Genomic DNA, 22,647 nt, shown 5'->3' with positions numbered 1-22,647 from the left:
TTAGTGTCCCCAGGGAAACATTACGTTACATAACCAACCACTTCTCCTAAACCAAGCTGTTTCATGTGGAAATGTGAAGTTTATTTTGAAAGGACTTCTGCATACAGACCAGAATCTGCTGCTACAGTGAAATCTGCCACAGCTGGATGAGCTCAGCACAGCTGTTCTCTGAGGGATGTAGGAAAGGCCTTTAAGTGACACTTTACACAACGATGTTTGTTCTCACATTCTTATTGGTTTTTAAGTTGACTCTCTGAGCGCTGCACATCGAGCGGTGAGAGCGGCGGTGGCTTGAGGCTTTGTCGTGACATCGTCTTAATGTTCTCAACACCGGCTTTCACTCATCTCAGCTGAACATGAGAATGAGAGTGAGGTGAAACACTCAGGAATAGAATGAGAAGGGCTCCTCTGTGGTTCTCTGCGTGGTTCATGGTGCCCACACAACAAACCAAACCCCATGTGTCTGTGCATGTGTCGGCTTCCTGTCTGCTTTTACTCAGGCCCAAAATACAATTGCCTTTGTGGATTAATAAAAATGTTATTGAATTGAATAAAAGACCCACCGAACGGAACAATCCACGAGGGGGACTTCCACATGAAAAAACAAACCAACGGTTAGAACAAGTGTCCCAAGAGCATCTCTGCACCACTGCCACCCTGGGAGCCCATTACGTTCCTCTACACCACCGGTACCACCGGTACCACCGGTACCACCGGTACCACGGAACAGAAAGGCAACAACAGAAGAGCTTTGTTCGATGCGGTCCCACGCGAGGTTTAAGCATTTCTCCTGGCAAGGGTTCTCTGTGCAGCTGAAGTTTGATCAAGAGTGCTGCTAATTGTAAATGTGAAACATAATAATCCGGTCCGGCCCAACACACACTCAGCATTGTGAGCCTCAGTGTGTTCTGTGGGTGTGTGAGTCAATGTACACATGAATTAATCCTCACACACACACACACACACACCGTAGGGCCAGTAGTTACTGTCCATCGCTTTCATTCATTGACACTGGAGTGTGTGTGTGTGTGTGTGTGTGTGTGTGTGTGTGTCCTACCTTTGCTAATGTCCTGGTACTCCAGCCACAGCTGTCTCTGGACCTGTTTGTTGGGGTACCAGATGGTACAGGACTCCTGGAAGCCGTACATGGCCTCCTGAACGTAGTGGTTCCCGAACTCCCTGAGGATGGAGACAAAGTCTCCCCGCTGCGTCGCCCCGTCCAGAGAATGGATGGCCGAGCTGAAGGCTGGAGAGAAAACACAAATTCATAACAAATTAAAACATTTCAGTCAGAACGACACAGGTAGTAGATGGATCATGTGAATCATGTGACATATGAAGGGGAGCCAATTGTTTTGTGGTCCAACAAACTGTGCTGTCTTATTCCACAGTTTGTAGGTTGGTGGACATCCTGATGGGAACATGAACGCATGGACTACATTCCATTGGGATCCATCCAAACAACGAATATCAACCTCATGGTCGCACTGGAGGAAATATGAGAGGATCACCTCATCATCAGGAAGTGTTAATGTCTCTCTGGTGATGGTGAGGTAGTCCAATGGATGAGAGAAGACGTTCTGCTGGCACTACCCGAAAAAAGTCACGGGATCCAAAGAAACCATCATCTTGGGACCGTGCATGTCTGTATGAAGGTCACCTTCAATCTGTCACACTTCAGTGTGTAACAGCGTGGTGGAGTGAGAGACAGACCTTCTGTGTTTAAATGTTTTAAGTCAAGCTTTAGAGTCCATGTCAACACAACACATGTCATATGTTTCATTACTGTCTGCCTATTCACGTTTGGGTGTCACCTTGTAATAACTAATAACTGTGGCTGATGATGACACGTGGTCGACGTGAAGTCCTTCAGCATTAAAGACCTCATCATCCTTTAAACCCAGGTTTGTCTCCGGGCATTAACTGCACCTCCTGACGGCGTGGGGGTGACAGCGGCTGGAATGGAAGTGTGGGAGCGAGTGTCTTAACCGGGTTTAGTGGACGTCTGAGCCGGCTGCTTACTATTCATGAACCCTTTCAAACAAACATCATCCGCAGTGACCACATACGGACACGCAGAGCAGCAACCTAATCTCACCACGCTCACCACGGAGACGTCCTCTACTTAAAACTACTTCAAGTCAAGTTTAGAGTGGTGTGTGTCTGTGTGTGTGTGTGTGTGTCTGTGTGTGTGTGTCTGTGTGTGTGTGTGTGTGTGTGTGTGTGTGTGTGTGTGTGTGTGTGTGATGAAGCAGCCACAGATGGACGTGGAGTGAATGAATAGATGATAACAGACTTTGGTAGCAGGTACGGGACACTTTGAGCTTCAGCTGTAAACAGCGACGCTGTCTTTCTTTGTCTTTCTTTGTCTTTATGTATTTTATTATTAAGTGACATCGGTCACACATGAACACAGATCAGCTCTTAAAGTCAGTGGACTGACTCAGTAACGACACTTCTGACTGCATGTGACAACACCGTCCACCGCCGTGTCGCCGGGAGACGTCAGCACGACTGAGAGGATGGACATTAGTGTTTCCCTCTTTAGTTGGACGGGGACAACGGCAGCAGGAGCCTCAGGTTAGAAGTCTCTCTATAGCTAATGTAGACGGTGCGTCTCCCTTCAGGACGTCTGTGTCCGAGCAGAGGCCTAAGCTGGAAGGACAGCCGCGACGGCGGGGACAAAAGGACGTCAAAACCAGTGCGTCCCATGCTGGATTCTCTGGGTGGGGCAAAGGAGACGTGACTGAGGAGAACACTTCGCGTTTCAGAGCTCGCGCTATTTACTGCTTCCATCGTAGTAAATAAAGCAAAACAGCAATTTGTCTCGATGGTTTCTGGGAGCAGCAGTATTAATTCCTCCTCCTTACTTCACTCGGGGCGCCGGTGGAGTGAGACACGGAGAGATGAGCGATGGAGGCTTCGCTATCGGACGGTAAAAATCAGTCGCCTTGACCCCTCCGGATGTTAACGTATGAAGAGATAAAGCTGGAAGAGGAGGAAAGGAGGAATAGAAACGGTTTCCTCTGCAGTCGCTTTCAGCACCGTTGGAAGCGCATTAGAGGAGTCACGGCTGTATTTATGACGGATTTATGAATAATGCATGCGTTTAAAACACGACAAAACAAACAAACAAATGACTAAATCGCACTGTCCCTCCAGTCAGGGAGAATAAAGAAATGTAATGTTTCAAGAGACGTTCTCTCGTCGACGGGACAAATGTTGGGCGTCATCCGGACGCGTCGGCAGCCGGGAGCGGCCGTCAGAAGAAGCTTCACTAAATACCGCTCCACGCTTATCTCACTGTGTGAAGCTTCCACGGCAGGCTGTCAGAACGCCTCGCGCTCCGAGGACACAAAGCCAAAGTGATGCTCGTACCACGGGCTATCACACAGACACGGGAAGGAAATGAAGTCCACACATTCTGAATCACTTCAGAGAAACACGCTGCTGTCACATAAAACCAGGCTGGACTCTGAGGCCATCAGAGTTTTACATCACTCACTGCTTTCACAACGAGCCGGCTCCACCGTCTGTAACACCTTCTCAGACTGAACAACTCTTCAGCACACAGATAAATCATGGATGTGGACGTGTTAGTGTGTGTGTGTGTGTGTGTGTGTGTGTGTGTAATAAACCAGAGAACACACTCTGGATTTGAATATGGAAATGAGAAGCTCACACTATGAAGTGGTTCTTCTTCATCTGTAGGTCAACGGGTCACAAAAGTCCCGCTTTGCATCGTATCATGGTTTCCACTAACGAGGGAAGATAAATGATGTTTTTACCGGTTGATGATGTCATCATCATATCATATCAGCACAGATGGGTTCTGCTGTTGTTCTGTCTCGTTTCAGCAGCTGTAAACACGGCTCCAAACGGTTTCTCTCACACGACGTGATCCACGTTCAGGCTCCTCTAGTCTTCTACCTGAACGTGTTCCCAGGACACGTCCTGCCCACAGAGGAAGCTAACGACATCTAAACGGCTTCACGTGTTCCTGTTCTTCCTGGTCTCAGCCAACATCTGGCGAGGAGAGAGGCGGCCGGCCCGGCTCGCCAAATCATTCATGTTCAACATAAACGCAGGTTAACGACAACAGCTGTGCCGTATGAGCGGCTTAGTCGACGTCACGGGATCAAGTCAACACGGAGCAAAGGTGTCGACTTCATGGCCACATGTTGCTCCACACATCTCTCTGAGATCATCATCAACACAGACCAGCGCTTCTTCTCATCTACATGTTCTCAGTTTGTTGTTGAAAACTGAACCAGTAGGAAGCAGCGATTTAATCGCCGCCCTGCTGCTGCGCAATTATGAAATCTGTTTTTATAATTGCTTCTTTTGACAACATCATCATGAAGCCATGTTTCTACCAACACCTGCTCTGAGTACTGGACTCCACGGAGACGGGTAGTGGTCTTCACTAGAGGGGACTCCTCTGTAAACAGCAGGGTGTTACGCTGCTGTGCTTATTACCGTAACTCATAACCCGGAGTAACAGACAGATCAAGTACTCAAGCTGCTGGACTCACACTAACGTACGTCAGCACTGTTCAGAAGCAGAGAGCATCACGGTCCTCTCGTCTGGACACACCTGTGTTCATGAGCACCTCAGACAGATGTGTGCCTCTGGATGTGCCGCCCGTTACACATGACGACTCGTTAAAGGGTTAAAGGGTTAAAGAGCCGCTGAGCTGGTGGTGAGAGCGGTCGGAGAGCAACGCTCCCTCTTGTTTGGCTCTGCTTGTCGAGCAGCAGGTTTTTGGGTTTGTGCCCTTTTGAAGTGACATTTTGCTAATTTGTGGTTAAAGGGAACTCGACCCTGACCCATTTACTGCCTTTCAGGGTTCTCTCCGAGGACTGCAGCTGAGCAGCACCGCCTCAATCGCCCCATAATTGACTGTTTCAACGAGGGTTTAATTTGATATAATGGACCCAACTCCAACCTTTTAGCAGCGCATCACAACATTGCCTCTGAGCCGACGGTCTTCACGTGTTCAAGTGTATTACCACAAACCTGCTGCTGATACAGGACAAGTACTGGACCAAGTACAATTCTGAGGTACTTGTACTCAACTTGAGTGTTTCCTTTTCATGCTACTCAGTACTTCTGCTCCACTCGGCCTACATGTAGAGGCTCATGGTGTATTAACAGCAGACACAGTTTAATAACACCACATACACACATGCATTATGATTCATTATAAAGAACAAGGATAAGATGTGACTGACCAGGCAGTGTAAATAGTGAAAAAGACCCACCTTTAATTACACCTGTTCATATTTCAATAAGGTCTATTTTTCTGCCGAATGAGTACTTTTACTTTACGTTTTAATTTTATTTGTATTTAATATATTGTGATGCTAGTACAACCCTAAAGTCACATTTAATACATAAATACATTTTTTTTTTAAATAAATAAATAAATAAAATTATCGTCAGATATATCAATAAATAAAAAAAGCTTAAAAATAGTGATATTTAAATGTCACTGAACTAAACCATTTGCATCAACTAGATTCTGCGAGTCGGATCATGAGACCAACAGTCATGTGACCAACATTGAAACTGTGGTAGAGAGAGGTTGTAAAGATTTACATATTTTTCAATACTGGCAACTCGATGAAGCGATTCTTTTTCTTAAATTGTCTTTGTTAGTGATTAATGTCATTATAAGGGTTTTAAACTGCACCACTACATGTTCTAGTTCTAGTGACGGGATGAAGACCTGCTCTGGGTTCAGGTTCAGGTTCAGGTTTCATTCTGATGAGCGATGATGTCACGTCGGTCACTTAAAGCCCAGATGGGAGGAGTCTGCAGCGCACAGCTGATCAACAACAACAAAGGAAACAAAGCCTAGAGCTGACCTTCACGTGTCACATCCATTACAGCGATGAATAACAGACGAGTTTATGTCACAGAGAGCCCCGACTGAGCATAAATAAACAATAAGACAATATAAGAACAACACGCATACATGCATGATGGACTGCAGGAGCAGAGAGGTTTACCTTGAGAGAGGACCCACTGGTTGAGCTTGACGTGGTAGAGCACAGAGCGGAGACTCCAGTGCTGGACGAGCGGGTAGCCGGACACCTCGCTGAAGTTCACCATGCCTGCAGACACACACACACACACACACACACACACACACACACACAGGTATGTGAATGCAGTCCTGACAGGGAGTTCACCACCTCATCTGGAACAACACACAGGGAAGAAGCTCCTCATGTCTTATTTTAGTGTTATTTAGAGGAGAGCGTCTTCAGCTTTGATCTACGTCTCCTTCCTGTTTACTTCACCTGAAGAATCGAGAGGAATATTTGATGAATATTAATATTATCTTAGACGACAGCAGAGAGAAGCGAGCAAAGTCTCCGGCGTTAGATCAAAGTGGAGCCGATCTACAGAAAGAAAACGCACACGGGAGATGAACAGAAGTTCTGTTCAGAAATAAGAAGCAGAAGAAGTCTTCAGCGTTTGATGAAAGAGAAGGCCAACATCTCACTTGAATGTGCTTCACATTTATACTGTTCATATCAGCGGCCTACCCCAGATACGTCTGAGGAACGTGCATCAAACCTAAAAGCAATTCTCATCAATTCCTGAAACGTCGTCTCTTTGAGGCCCGGAGGAGACGACGCCCTGTTCATCCCGTCGAACTAAAACGGTCCACAGAGATGAAATGACTGCAGCGTAACATCGTCCAAACCTCACGGAGACCATGAAGCCATCAGACGGGAGAAAGACGGGTAACGGAGGACTCCTCTCTTCATTCAGAAGCTGTGACCTCGCAGAGAAAGGTCACGTCTGTAATTAGGAGGATTCAAGTTGTGTCACGTGGGACGTGTGTTAACCTGACAACGAGCAGGACGTGATTCATGCGGTGGACTCCATCACACAACACAAGAGAGAGAAGATAGAGCCGTTTGTACGAAGCTCAGCCTGTAGAGAACGGAACTGAAGATTCTGCTGCATTCTGATCCGGTCGATATCGGCTGATCCCGTTTACACACAGTTTGATCGATGCTCTCTATAGAAGCCGATCAGAACAGCTGACATTCACTTTGTCATTCACTTTGGAGTTAAACAGCTGGACGGACACACACACACACACACACACACACACACACACACACACACACACACACACACACACACACACACACACAGATTGAGAATAAACCGATCGGCCAACAAGCGTAACCGATCAGAACTGACATCCTAACATATATGTGTATATATATATATATATATATATATATATATATATATATATATATATATATATGTGTGTGTGTACAGTGGTACCTGACCTCTAGCAGCAGCGTTGTGTTTCTTTGGAGAGAGACTCTGCACTAGTGGAAGCATGTTGGACATTAACCTTTGACCTTTGCAGTGTTTCTCTTTCAGGGGGTCGAATGCAGACGTTGTAAGAGACTCAACATCACTGCTCACTTGCTTTGCTCTCGCTCTGGTTTTGTCATTTAAATGGAGAACGTTACTGAAGACCCATGCAGTCACTTATTTGCTCAATTCTCTCACAGAGATAATATGTGGGGCTGTAGTTGCTTGGCGACAGAGCGGTGTAGATGTGGGTGATTTGAACTCATCAAAGCTACCATTTGAGATGAAAAAGTGAACGTGTTATTTTAGTTATTTTACTTCCTGATATCGGTCTGCAGTTGGTATCCAGGCCTGATGGCTGCAGTTTTCAAGGCTTCATGAATATTCTCTGATAAAAGAGTCAGATCAGCCTATTGAGAGAGTATCTATAGAGTAACAGAGTATCTACAGAGTAACAGAGTATCTACAGAGTATCTACAGAGTATTTATAGAGTAACAGAGTATCTACAGAGTATTTATAGAGTAACAGAGTATCTACAGAGTGTCTACAGTACAGTTGATCCGCCTGATGAAGAACCTGAACGACAGAAGGATCATTGGGAGCTGGACGGAACCTGATGCAGGCAGACATCGTACTACACCTCGATACGGGACACTTCAGGTTCACCGGTTAAAGATACAGAACCTACAGAACCTACAGAAGGGCTGGACCAGCACCGGAGCTAGAAGCAGCACCGGCGAAGCAGCTCAACGGCCTAACGGGGAGGAGGCTGCAATAACCGGAGCGCCCGCCATTCAAAGGGTTTTCATCATTAAGTGCATAGTTTCTTCATTATTCAATATTTATTGTGACTAAAAATGTCAACCATACTCTCACTTTTTAAAGTGTGTTGAGCCCTTTCTGAGCAGTCTTCTGCAGTCATCTGCTGGATGAAACACCTGCGAGCTCTTGAGTTAAGCTCAAGGTAATTCTCCCCTACTGTTCGTATTCTTCTTTAAAGCCCAGTACACATCGCCTCCTCTCCATTCATCTTCTGCAGAAATCAATAATGCCCATCTCCTCTGCCCCGAGGAAGTCACCCGTGTTCGAAGGCTCTTTCATTTCGATGCACCGCACGGCCGATCGCACGGCGCTCGAGCGTCTCGCTTCCCCGGCTGACGAAGCTCGACATACGGACACGGAAGCCAAACTGCACCGGGACACAGGAGCAAGAGGAAGCATCATCCATCACGCAGACATTAGGGTCGGAGGAACAATCGGCCTCTTTTTAACGGACCAACCCCCCCCCCCCCCACGGCTGTAAACATGACATCATTTGTCATCATTACAAACATCAAATCATGAAACCCAAGCTAGTTAAAGTGTCGTTTGTATCAATGAGCGGCATATTGTTTTGCGTAGGACTGCAGAACCGGGCCATTAGCATGAACATCACTTATGTTGGGCCATTCAGCAGAGAGCAGACACATCCATCATCTCGTCCGCGTCACGCTGCAGCCGTACATCACCACGACCGCCGCGTTCACCCGCTCATCCAGGAGGCATCTGGGTAATGCTCGTCGCCTTGTAACCACAGACACGGAAGAGAGGAACTGTACGAGAAAGAGGAATGGAGACGTGAGAGGAAGAGCTCCGTGAACGTCAAAGAAGGTGTGCAGCAATGAAGTCCTGAAGCAACGACATCACTGTGTTTGACTAAGCAGTGGACATTAGGGTTCCACTTCACACCCAGCTACGTACAATTATCAATATTCATCATAAATACAGACGCTGTGCTCTTATGATGCTACGTTGAGAGCGGACCAGGAGGTCGTTGTCCGTGGTACCCGAGTGAAACGTGAGGAAGGGGCGGACGCCGCTCAAAAGCTCTGCTGCTACAGGCTGATTTGTTTGCACCAACAACAGGAACCTTTTCCAGACGAGGAATGTGTAGCGGCGCTGGCTTCATCCATCAGTCAGAGTTCTGCTGTTCTGGTCTCCATCTCGCTCAGTAATGGCTTTATCCAGACATGACTGATACCGTGTGAGAGCCCCACGCTCTGCTCACTGCGCTGGAAACACTTCTCCTTCTACAGCAGCCGGACCTCATCAAGGAGACACACATGAGGGATCTGATGAACAACACAAGATTGGGTCATTCCTACTGTTTTGTGCCTTTTTATGTCCTCAGTGATCAGAGTAGCTCTGTCCATGAATCCAGACTCCAGATCATGTCACCAAAAGGTCAGCAGGTACGGACTGAGGTCACGACTCACGTGGGTCTGAATGACCCACGTGAGTCGAGGGGCTTAAGACAAGACAGGGACTGAGTCCACGATGTCACAATCAATGGAAGGTGATTACAGGCTGCAAAGCCAGTGACGACCATTTAAGTCCACGTCCTGAACCTTGGATATCAGTGAGGACACTCCAGACAAGGACTCAAGAGAGCTGCTTCTAAACCACGTTAATTGTATAAAGAGAAATAGCATCAAAATCCACAGAATGACCGTTTGTCCATCTCCCCGTGTTCCCTTGTTTCTTGAAAGAAGACAGATGGTGTCGCCTGCCTCCACGCTGACGGAAGAATCAAAGAAGGATAAAAGAGAAACCGCTGGATGAGCGAGTCTTGGAGTTGTGAGAGTCTGTGAACGACCCCCGTCTACATCGATTCATGCAGACTTCCTCCGTCTCTTGATTCTCCGATCGCCATGGAGAGGATTCAAGGTAACGCCGGTGACAAATGATCATTCCTTCACTTCAGGTTGAGCGATACACGTATTATTTATATGACGTATTATCTCGTATGACGTGTTGAGGCCAGTAACAGCTCCTTCATGAGCAGCCTGTGAAAACGCAACATTTGGGCAGAGGATGACTCCAGCTATGGCCGTGATGAATACGCCTCTAAATGTGATGTTCCTGCATTGTCCTCACCTTCAGCTGCATCCATTTATCCCCTCTTAAGGGAAATGGCTCCCCGGAACGATGGATGTATTCCCCGACGCCGGAGAGAGCGAGAGCCCATTCCACTACATAACCCCCCCCCCCCCCCCCCGAGTGAAAATGAATAACAAGTCCAGAAACATATACTGTGGAGCAGCAGAATTCTTCTTCTTGCTGAAAGGCCTTGTCTCCCTTTTAGCCCTGGGGTGCTCTGCTCTCATTGTCTGACAATGATTCATTTAACTGAACTTCACTTTGCAAACATCCCAAGTTCACACTCCCCCCCCCTCTCTGTCTCTCTCTCTCTATCTGTTTCTATCTCTCTCTGTGTGTCTCTTTATGTCTATGTGTCTCTATGTCTCTCTCTCTCTGTGTGTCTCTCTCTATCTCTCCGTCTCTCTCTATCTCTCTCTTTGTGTCTCTTTGTCTCTGTCTCTCTCTCTCTCTGTCTTTGTCTCTCTCTCTGTGTCTCTCTCTACCTCTGTCTCTATCTCTCTCTTTCTCTCTCTCTCTCTTTCTCTCTCTCTCTCTCTCTGTCTCTCTCTCTTTTCACTACAGCTGATTTCCTTTGGCATAAAAATGTCTTTATTCACAAACATATAATTATTATTAAAAGCTACTATATAAATAGACGTGTCTAGTTGACGGTGTATGATGTATTGTAGATGTTACTGCTCTTGACCTCATATTTCTACTCCACCACGTTCCAGATGGAGGAAGTGATGCTGCAGCTTCAGCATTGAGGATTCCAGCTGATGGTGAAAAGGACACTCCTCAATCCTTCAGTCTGAAAGGACGGAATTATTAATACATATATTATGTGTTCTGCAAAAGGTGAACTACTTCTGTTACTAACTACCTCTGAGCTTCTCATGATGATAGGATCAGTGAAGAGCAGACCTCCACCATGGTGGTTTCCAGTGAAAATCACGGTTCAGATCCGCTCTGAAGCTCAGTGGGTTCTCTCGTTGGTTCTCTTGTGGTTCTCTTGTGGTTCTCTCGTGGTTCTCTCGTGGCTCCTGCTACACTCTTCACCAGCACTCCGTGGTGGAGGCGAGTACCGGGCCGTTTGTCTCCTCACACAGCATCAGAACATCACAGACACACATTCAGTCCTGGTTTAGAGCGAGTGTGTTCAGGCTTTCCTTCAGGCTTTCATGTACAGCTCTAAACTAGTTCTGGTCCCGTCGGGGCTGGTTTACAGCTCTGAGTCAGAAAGAAACCTTCAGCTGTGGTTCGATAAAGAATGGGCCGCCCTGGTCCCGGCTACGCTAATGCAGATTAAATGCGTGGCGGTGGGGAGTCTAATAAGGCTAACTGTGTCACTAATGGAGAAATTAAACGTAAAACTCTGGAAGGGCAAAGAACGGCGCGTTACACATCAGAGCTGAAGAAGGGATTTAAAAGCAGTTTCATTTCCTCCGCTGCGTATCGTCTCACAGCTGTCCGCAGCGTTCTCTGGTAAACTCATGCGGGCGGGACAACGCTGGGCCCAAGGTGCATTGCAGTTACATAAATCAAAGCTAAGGTGAATCAATATTGCAGCTCTGTGAGGGACTGTGTGAAGGAGTCCGTTGTTCGTAGACTCTCCATGAGGGCCGCAGTTCAACTCCCAACTGTTGGAGGTTTTTAGCTCAGTGATGCATCTTTGTTAGCCGGGTCTACTTTTTCACTGTCCAAACAGAAACACCCAAGTTCAGCTGCATGACGGAACCGGTTTCTAACAGTGTGTCTTTGTTGTGCGATTGAATACGAGGTCCCACGAGGTAAGTCTTCCCCACATGAGTTTAACTAAACTCAGCTTAGTTAAAAGATGCGGCGGCGGCTCAAGAACAGCGGCTACAGAAAGAAAGAAATCTTTGTGACAAACATAACGTGAGCTGTTTTGTATCATCGGAACGCTCCGAGTGAACTTAAGTTCCACCTGGTAAGCAGTGATGAAGCGAATATGTTTAGGGCTTTTATTGTGAAAGGTAAAAACATCAGGATCAAAGCAGCAGGACTCAGTGTGGGACAATAAACACACTTTCCCAACTTCAGAACTACAAGGTTGTTTGTGACGGTTTATATCTATCTACCATCTGGTGACACTCACAGTATTAAAACACACCGAGACACTTCTACTGATCCTGATTCCCTCTCTGTTCCTGTTCCCTTTAGGCTGCATGGGGGAAAGCATGGAGTCCTCTTGTTAGGACTCTGTCCCATCAGAGAACAGCAGACCAGCATAGGACTCGCCGACGCTCGACACCCGAACACCGAAACACCGGAACACCCGCCGGTCCACCTGTGAGTCTCCCGAACGGCTGGAAGCGGTTTGTTATTTTAGCCGCTTCTCTAAGGGAGATTCATAGGAAGGAGCTCAGGTAGGAAAGTAATCTTATGCCTCATAGAACCCCATTAACGAGCCCGGCCCGTGCTCCATTTCACTCTGGGATAAGTCTTGGAATGAATGATTTAGAGAGGAGAGAGAGGGGGAGGAGTGAGCGAGGACGAAGAGGTAAAGAACGTGGGGGGTGGGGGGGGCTAGGACTTATCCAGCAGGCTCATTCTCCGATCTAATGGGACACTGAATGTAACGCGGCACAGACTCCTTCTCCAGACCATTCTGATAAGACATGTTGGCCCTCAAGCGATGAGACACCTGGGGACGGTCGGGTCAGAGCCTCGGCCAAATGCTTTCCATAATTCAAGGCAAAGACAGATTACCGTGAAGAATTATCATAATGCAGGCAGGTGCTCTTCACACAATGCTTTACACTAATCCCTACATTACCGCTCCTTTGGACCATGCACAACCAGAGAATGAAGCAGCCCTCAGACCGTGTCCAAAGCCAACACTAGTGTTGCTGTGAGCGACTGTTGGTGCAGAAAAGAAGGGTTTCAGGAGTCCTGTGAATCCTCTTATCGCCCCAGGAAGGGTGGTCCATGAGCCTCCTCCTGGCTTCCATTCAGTCCTGTGAAGCAGCACCAGAACGACGGTGGAGCTCTGCTCGCTCCGAAACACTGGGTGTGATGAGCAGATGTGTCCGGAGGGGCTTTTAGCAACGCTAGCAGCAGCGGTGTAGGTCGGCTCATAACAGATAGTGGATGAATTGCCTTAACATTTTAATTAAAGCTTCTTATTGGAACATGTTTATATTGGTCATATCTTGACCCTGTCCCATAAATGATCTCATGTTCTTTACGGGTTGGCACCAGGAGGTGAACACTCTGGATCCACAGTGAAGGATAACTGTTGAGCGGTCAGGACAAACACTGTGGAAGATGGTTCAAACTCTGTTCCCGTTGAGAAGCGGTTCCTGTTCTGATTCCTCAGGATCACATGTCTCCTTTACTAGAGCTTTCATGATCATGCTACAGCTGCTTCAGGCTCTAGTAAACCTGATGATTCTACATCGTGAAGAAAACGAATCACTGCAGAAATCAGCAGGAAGAGTGCTAACGTTAGCCGTTAGCAGCCGGCGAGCAGCTCAGCGTGAGGATCGGATGCTAATGAACGCTAACGCTCTCATGATGGGTTCATGGGTTCATGTAATAAATACAGTTTGAGGGAGATGTTTTCACAGCCTTATAAAACATATGAAAGAGGAATCATGAGCGGTTTAACTTGCTGACACTAGCTCCAACATTATAACACATAAGCAAACCACTGAGTGCTTTAAATCAGAGCAAATACTAAAATGAAAATATTTGTATATATTATGCATGTTTGTTTGTTTGTGTAATACATATCTATATATATATTACAGTGTCTCCTGCTGCAGTAGCAGCGTGATGAAGCTCCTCAGACGCTGTCGACATGTACTGCAGTAGTGTTGTACTCATGTTTCCCAACGGATGCATTGGAATAATTTAGCTGAACCCCTGACTGCACATCCAGCGCAAGTACTTAGTACTTTGGTTTCATGGACATGATTTATGTCGGGGATGGTGGGTATGTGTCCCTACCGCCAATTTGATATTAATGGCATGTGCGTTCAAATCAAATATGAATTCCATTGGTTCTACAAACGGTTATTTCCCTTTTATTCATATTGGCGTCTGTCTGCTGTGTTCCTGCCTCCTTTAGCATGAAGCAATATGATTTCTGAAATGCATTTTGGATGAAACAGCAACACAGCCACTTCCCTACACTTTGTCTCTTTGTGCTCATTTTGCATCTCTATGTGATTGTGTTGTTTCTTTTTGATCATTTTGCATCTCTTTGTGATTGCTTAGTGTCCATCTGTAGTTGTTTTGTGTCTCTTTGTGGTCATATTGCATCTTTGTAGTTGTTTTGTGTCTCTTTATGGTTGTTCTGACACTTCTCAGAGGTGTTGTGAGTCTCTTTGTAGTCTTTTTGGGCTTCTTTGGGCCCCTGGGCCCGTACCAGCTCAGTAATCCATCCATGCAGGTGGGGCCGTGCTCATTACGTCCTTGTTTTTTAGTATAGCTAACGTCTAACAAACCCAAACTGCCAAACACATGATCAATAAGCCTAAGCACGTGGTAATTAGCCCGGCAGATGTGGCTTGTGACAACTCAAGGTGACTCGCTCTTCATCTCCGCTGCTGGAGGGACCGTCGACTCAAAGTAAGATGCCAAAAAGTTGCTCGGATCCCTTTGTGCTTGCGTGGTCACGAGGCCATATGCTTAGGCTTTAATTATGAGGGACTTGGGGAGAGAGGGACGCTGGGCTGAAGCATGAATCACTGCCACACCGGCTGCCTTCTGGATGCAGACGCTGCCCACACAGGTCGGCCCGTCTTCATGAGCGGTCCCGTCCCGACGCACGTGTTGAACGGACCGCCGACACCTTTCTTCTCCTGCCTAATTAAAAGCTGAAATTAAACACGCGCAACCGGTGTGACTAAATGAAAAGAAATGAATGTTGACTTCAGACAAAGCTGTACTGAACCCAGCCAACCCCACCTGAACCAGAACCAGAACCACTGAAGCATTTCATGGACCGGAGCGGCCTCATTCAAACCAAGAGTATAACAATAACCATAATTCACATTTCATCAAAATCCACACACACGTCAGAACAGCAATCACAAGTGGAACAATACGCTCCACACTTCATCCATGCTTATCGCTGTTGAATATTAAAACGTACTATTGTGACCGTTTAAAGAATTCACTGTTTGTCACTTTCAGAACTTAAAGTTAAATTGACTGAATGAAATGAAATCATTAAGTTCTGCTGAATGATTCATACATGTTCTGAACTCTAATTACAAAGAGTCAGAGTTACATTGAGGAGCGATGGCCTCATAAGGGCGCATGTAAAGATCACATGTGTGATTCATGACATGTTCGTACAACTGACACGCCCCCATGTCTTAATATAAGGAAGTATGTTCAGTGTTAGGTTCAGGTACTGATGCTGTCAGATCCTCAGACTCCAAAGAAACCCACGACATCCACCGATTCAATTAATGTCCAGATGGTTTGATGTTTGGCTTCCAGGGTTCTGGCTCGGCTCACCACAGTTTAGTCAAGTTCCTTTTTAAGGATTTCTACTCTGTAGTATCTTTGTATTGTTATATTAATAAAAGGTTTCCTGAGTCCCAGAACATGTATTCAAAATAAATCAAAAGTACAAAGCATGTGCAAGTTCACACACTGTGGAACACAGAAAAAATAAAAATCACAGACGATGAAACATAAAGGGAATAAAAGAATATGAGAAATACAAGTACACTGTACAAGTACATAGGATATGACCCAGGAGAACGTGGGCCTCTCTGGACCAGCTTCAGGCTGAGCATCAAAGCCCGGCCTGGGGAGTGAGCCTGTGTTAGGACAAAGCGGTGGGCTCTGGGTGTCCTTGCCCTGCCTCTGAAGACAAACACCAGAGGTGCTGTGAAGCCCGTGATAGAGAGCTCCACGCTGGATCACAGGCTCATTACTCATCCGGGGTGCAGAGTGCTGTGGAGCCCTACTTCCATCTCACACCTTCAAAACCAGGTCTGAGGAGGGACAACGAGCCTCCTGCTCACACAGCGGCTGCAGGTCTGTCCCCCCCTCCCCGTAACATGCTGTGACCCCCAGATGAATTAATTATCCCAGCCAACGCTGTCGGCTAATTAACCGACGTTTCAACGGTGGAAATGGCTTCCGTGCAATTAATCAGCGGCGAGGAATGAAACATGATTGCCACTGAGGGTCTGCATTTGAAATAGAATTTTAATTGAGCTTCAGATGTTACACTGTGAAATCAGAAACACGCTCACACTGCAAGATATAATAATAATAATAGAATCCAGTGAAATGAAAAGTCCTCCTGACAGCACCTGTTGACCTTACTGATAGAAACTGCAATTATGCTAAAAATAAAGAGGTAAACACCAACTGTTGGAGCATTAATAGAACAACAGAACAACAGAACCAAGCAACTCACGATATGATATGTTCAGGTACTAAAGTAAAACTTTAGGAAGTGAATGAGCTGGAACCGTTACACAGGAACCGTTACACAGGAACCACTACACAGGAACCGTTACACAGGAACCACTACACAGGAACCATTACACAGGAACCGTTACACAGGAACCATTACACAGGAACCACTACACAGGAACCACTACACAAGAACCGTTACACAGGAACCGTTACACAGCAACCATTACACAGGAACCACTACACAGGAACCGTTACACAGGAACCATTACACAGGAACCGCTACACAGGAACCGTTACACAGGAACCACTACACAGGAACCACTACACAGGAACCATTACACAGGAACCGCTACACAGGAACCGTTACACAGGAACCGTTACACAGGAACCATTACACAGGAACCACTACACAGGAACCATTACACAGGAACCACTACACAAGAACCGTTACACAGGAACCGTTACACAGCAACCATTACACAGGAACCACTACACAGGAACCGTTACACAGCAACCGTTACACAGGAACCGTTACACAGGAACCACTACACAGGAACCACTACACAGGAACCACTACACAGGAACCGTTACACAGGAACCGTTACACAGGAACCATTACACAGGGACCGTTATACAGGAACCATTACACAGCAACCGTTACACAGGAACCGTTACACAGGAACCGTTCTAGAAAGATCTACAGAGTTCCTTAAAAAAGTCTCTGGTTTTCTGACTTGATCCAGGAAACACTTTGAACATCGGCGCTGAAATGAATACTAGAATGAGAGACGGACTCTGTATTTGGTGTATTGTTCTATAACAGAACAGGGCTCTCAGTCAGAACATTGTTCATGTTTCTCTGAGGTAATAACAATAAAGATGAGTTGATCTTGAAGTGAATTGTGATCTCAGGCTGACTTGATTTCACTCATTCATTTTCTACACTGGTTTGATGTGACGATGTGAGGAATCTCTAATTCTGCAAAGATAATGGAACAAAAGAAGAGCCAAGTGTAAACGGACATCAAGAATGAAGAAGAGAGTCGGGGAGAATTAAAGAACCGTCAGTGAACAGCATCCATTTCTTTCTGTTTTGAATCAGACATTCTGAGAATATCCCGCGGCTTTGGCGATATTGTTTCCTCAGATCCATGTCAATAAATCTCATTAAAGCTGCTTTAGACCGGAGAGGGGAGCAGGAACGATGCACCAGCGGGTTTCTCTGCTTTTAAAGAAGCAATTTGAGTAACTAAATAAATGAAGAGTGGATGAATAAAGTGAAATGTGAGAGAAGTGTTCGTCCTCTTTACAGCATCCAAAACACAAGCAGGGAGAAAAGCTGTTTCACCATTAAATCATCAGACAACTGGAACACAGCCTCTTTTTAAGTGTCATCACTCGGAGGCCTCCTGGGTACACAAGTCATTTGAATTATTTTAAAGTGACACATTTTTTAACTTTTAGTTCACCAAAAGTCCCAAAAAGCTCCAGAATGCGTCTCAGCGCTGAATAAATTATTACTCTTGCATGTTTTTCAAAGCATGCTAAATAATTGCTGCGCTCCTCCAGCACAATCTGCGTCTCCGCTCCACCTTCAGGAACAAAGTCAAGTCAATGTGTGCAGACCACATCTCCACCACGCGACCTTCCCTCGCTGCCACCAATTATATCAAGGTCCTATGAAATATAGATTATGTGCCATCCCGGCGCTGACGTATCGTAAGGCCCGCGGTGCAGGGGGGGTGAGCGGAGAGGCCAGGGGGCAGAACCCGAAGGGGTAGAGTGTGACGACACCGGGGGACTCCGCTCACACTGAGGGTCACCTCCATGAGGACCGGAGAACAGAGTCTCTCCATGAGAACCGGAGAACAGAGTCTCTCCTAGAGGACCGGAGAACAGAGTCTCTCCATGAGGACCGGAGAACAGAGTCTCTCCATGAGGACCGGAAGACCAACTCAAATCCAATCAAGGTAAATATGAAAGTGCATCACAGCGATATTCATTAGTCCAAAACTGCAATCTGGACCAATAAGCATGTATTATTAATGGATGGGAGCCCAGTTTGGAACAATTGGCATTTAAACTTTGTGTCTTAACCTTTCAGCATAAATGTCAAGTCAAATATTAATAGAAACGGTTCATCCAACAGTGATTTCAGATATTTCACGTGTGTATGTATATATATATGTGTATATACATGTATATATATACACATATATATACCCTCAAACACGGAGTGGAAAGCGATCACAAAATAATTTACAAACTTTCTTGGCAAGATTTTCACATTTCATGGGGATGCATGATGAAAATCTTAAAAGCTTTGAGAGGCCTCGCTTCCACCCACACACACACACACACACACACACACACACACACACACACACACAGTAAGATGTGCCAGTGGCGAGATGCTGCTGTGATGTAATCAGCGGCGGCGAGAGAAAACAGATGTTGTCAGAGAGAAGCGAGGTCGACTTCAAGGAAGTGATTTTTGTCTGGTAAAATATGAGATGCTGTTATTGTTAATGTAGTATTCTACACGCTTCAGAACAAGTAGAACACGATGCTCCACAGACTGTAACGCTAAAGAACAGGACCAACGGTTCCAGGACCTGATCAGACTAAAGGTGCTGCTGCTGATACTTTGCTGCTGATACTTAACGTCTCCCTCCAGAAGGGATCTTATCATAATTAATAAGCTGTTTGTTAGCTTGTAACTGCTTGTGAAACATAAAATAGCAGCTCGTGGGATATTCAGGTAGATAATGGAGGACAGCTACAGGCCTTTAGTTTTTAAATAAAAATACAATATTTATTTCATAATTAAATTAAATTATTTCCGGGACCGTGGAGCCTTGTGTTCAATGATAGTTCAGACTTTTAAAGAAAATGTATATAGTAGCTTTGTTGTGATAATAACCCTGATAATCTTTCCTCTTATTATTCTATTGGTTCTTATTATTTGTTCCTTTCTTCCTTTATCTGAAGTGCATTGGTAATATGGATGTCTAAATAATAAGTCAAACTGCAGTAGACGCCTTCATGTACTAATTTAGTGATGTATGCTACCAGTCGACAGAAAGGTCTAAAAAGAGAACCTGGGTCCTCTGAGGCCCCTGAGGGTCAGGGCCCCTGAGGGTCAGGGCCCCTGAGGGTCAGGGCCCGATGGCAGCTGCCAGCTTTGCACATGCAGTAATTCAAAGTTGAAGTCAGTGTCACACCTTGAATCAACACGTCCTCCCAAAATGTATTAACTTCCATAAACATAATGATATCTCTATTGAAGCGTCTCCTCTGAGCTGCTGAGCTCTCGAGGCTCTGATGGAGATAGTTCTTCATATTTACTCATCTCTCTACGTTTAAATACAACTTTTCCTTCTGTTCATTAATAATCTGACCGTGTGTGTGTGTGTGTGTGTGTGTGTGTGTGTGTGTGTGTGTGTGCCCCCGTCATTCATTCTCTTGTTGGGACCTCTTCTTTTGTTCTGTGCTCTCAGTTTTCTCTCTCTCTCTCTCTCTCTCTCTCTCTCTCTCTCTCTCTCTGTCCTTTTGTCTTCCCTCGTTCGCTCCGTTATCTCTCAGGCTCCATCTTCGGGGAGATCTGCTTAGCAGCCCTTGAGCATACTTGCTTTCCAATTAAATCAAGATGTATTTGCCTTTCAAAAGCTTCCCTTTCCTCACTCTCTCTCTCTCTCCCGGTGGAATAATTGATGGAGGTCTCCGGCCCCTCCGTGATGAATGGCTTCCGAGCCCGGGGATGAATAGGAAGATGAATGATTTCACCCCTCTCTCTCTCGCGAGGGCCAGGAGAGGGTCCGCGAAACAAGGAGCGCTGACATTGTGACAAATTCACTGACCCAACCGAACCCGGCCCGATCGGCGAGGGACGGAGGCGCGGTGCGCTCATCGCCGCTCGACAGACGTTGGTCTTGCCGCCATCCGTCTGCCCAACGGACGATTACCCGAGCCTCGAGATCACCTGCAGACGCAGCGATAATGCTGACGGCCTGCCAGCAGACGAGTGGAGGTGGGCGGCGAGCCAGCGGGCTGAGGCGGGAGAGCATACGTGTGTGTGTGTGTGTGTGTGTGTGTGTGAGAGTGTGAGAGTGTGTGTGTGTGAGTGTGCTCGGTGGAAACAGGTGCAGTAAGGTGAGCAGATGCCCCAGGTGACTTCAGCGGTGGATGGTGCCACCGCTTCCCCTGGCCAAGATCTCTAAGTTTTATCCTCCGATTTCACACAACTCGCCGAGATGGAAACTGTTTATGAGAATGAATTCAATCAGAGTGTGACGGCCATCTGTTCTAACGGGCCAGTAAGTGAGCTGGTCACCGCCCTGCAGAGCATCATGGTCATAACGGATCCACGTTGAGGGTACCGGTACCCTCAGTTGATCAGCACCAATAGCTCAGTGTGACAGCTGGCTTTCATAACGTTTCTGTACTCAACGCTTGTAACAGGAACTTGATCCATCCCGGTTCAGCTGGTCGGACTAAAGAGTGAATTAACCAGTGTGTGTGCAGCAGTGTGTGTGCAGCAGTGTGTGCAGCAGTGTGTGCAGCAGTGTGTGTGCAGCAGTGTGTGCAGCAGTGTGTGCAGCAGTGTGTGTGCAGCAGTGTGTGTGCAGCAGTGTGTGCAGCAGTGTGTGTGCAGCAGTGTGTGTGTGCAGCAGTGTGTGCAGCAGTGTGTGTGCAGCAGTGTGTGTGCAGCAGTGTGTGTGTGCAGCAGTGTGTGTGTGCAGCAGTGTGTGCAGCAGTGTGTGTGCAGCAGTGTGTGTGCAGCAGTGTGTGTGTGCAGCAGTGTGTGCAGCAGTGTGTGTGCAGCAGTGTGTGTGCAGCAGTGTGTGTGCAGCAGTGTGTGTGCAGCAGTGTGTGTGCAGCAGTGTGTGTGCAGCAGTGTGTGTGCAGCAGTGTGTGTGTGCAGCAGTGTGTGTGCAGCAGTGTGTGTGCAGCAGTGTGTGTGTGCAGCAGTGTGTGCAGCAGTGTGTGTGCAGCAGTGTGTGTGCAGCAGTGTGTGTGTGCAGCAGTGTGTGTGCAGCAGTGTGTGCAGCAGTGTGTACATCTCAGACATGACACAGATCCCTCACTGTTGGTGAAAACAGAAAGCAGCACAACAAAAAGACCGTTACCAACACAAACCACCAGGACACACTAACACCAATAAAAATATCATTTGCATGTTGGAACATAAAACAGCAAACATCCAGTGAGCTCATCCTCGTTCAGCTCAGCTGGTACTGTGGACTCTATTCTGTTTCTACACAGAGCAGCCAAACTTTAGGCTAACACCGTCAGTACAGACCTACACATAAGGTTACTGTTTTGTCTGTGTTGATTCAGGCTGTATCTTCCCACTACTGTGGGCGGGGGGGCGGGGAGGGGGGACACTGACAGCTTCCAGCAGCTCGATCAGCTCCTTGAAGAGCGCTCGTTCTCACTATTGTGCACCTATAATGCATAACGTTGGTGGTTTGCAGGTTCTAAAACACGACCCGTCCGTAACTTCTGCTCCATCAAGCTGTCAGAGCTACCGTGGAGCCCACACTGTCACTAACTGCACTCCCTGAAGGAATAATATCTTACAGTTAGATAATCTAGAAGGTGATTTCCGAGAGAAGGGTCAACATGTGTTTGAAGGATGTGTCCAGGATGTCAAACAGCAGAGGAAACAGTTAAGAAGCTAAAGATAGAAGCTAACGCTACAGATCACAGTGTGAACGTGAACCTCCACATCACCTGGAGATCCAGACAGAAGACAGTGATATGAAGCAACAACAGTGTTCCTGTAAACACTGGTAGACATTCAGTACACCTTCAGTAGCTAGCGTAGCATAGAAGTGCTAATGCTAGCTAATGACGTGCTAAAGTTCTCTGCTAATGTTAGCGCTACAGGTTGTGACGTAGAAACGTAACGTTCTAGAAACCTCTCCGGTTAAGGATCTCTATTACACAACTTTAACCGTGACTCACTGAATCA

The 22,647-nt window shown here is 46.6% G+C and overlaps 1 protein-coding gene across 1 annotated transcript in view; it reads right to left on the bottom strand.

Annotated features, from left to right (window-relative positions):
* Positions 1–596: 596 nt before the first annotated feature.
* The window catches only part of LOC137879740 (astrotactin-1-like), a gene marked incomplete at its 5' end in the record, with an annotated part of 65,929 nt that continues 43,878 nt past the window's right edge, over positions 597–22,647 (bottom strand). Inside the window, 2 exons of the mRNA XM_068720645.1 lie at positions 597–1,246; positions 6,016–6,120. Coding sequence (XP_068576746.1) covers positions 999–1,246; positions 6,016–6,120 — 353 coding nt within the window. The remainder of the gene's footprint in view (positions 1,247–6,015; positions 6,121–22,647) is intronic.

This window comes from Cebidichthys violaceus, unplaced genomic scaffold (assembly GCF_023349555.1).
Source record: "Cebidichthys violaceus isolate CVI_PGR_0920_01 unplaced genomic scaffold, fCebVio1.0.p SCAF_250, whole genome shotgun sequence".
NCBI lineage: Eukaryota > Metazoa > Chordata > Actinopteri > Perciformes > Stichaeidae > Cebidichthys > Cebidichthys violaceus.
This window is presented reverse-complemented; position numbering and strand designations above follow the sequence as displayed.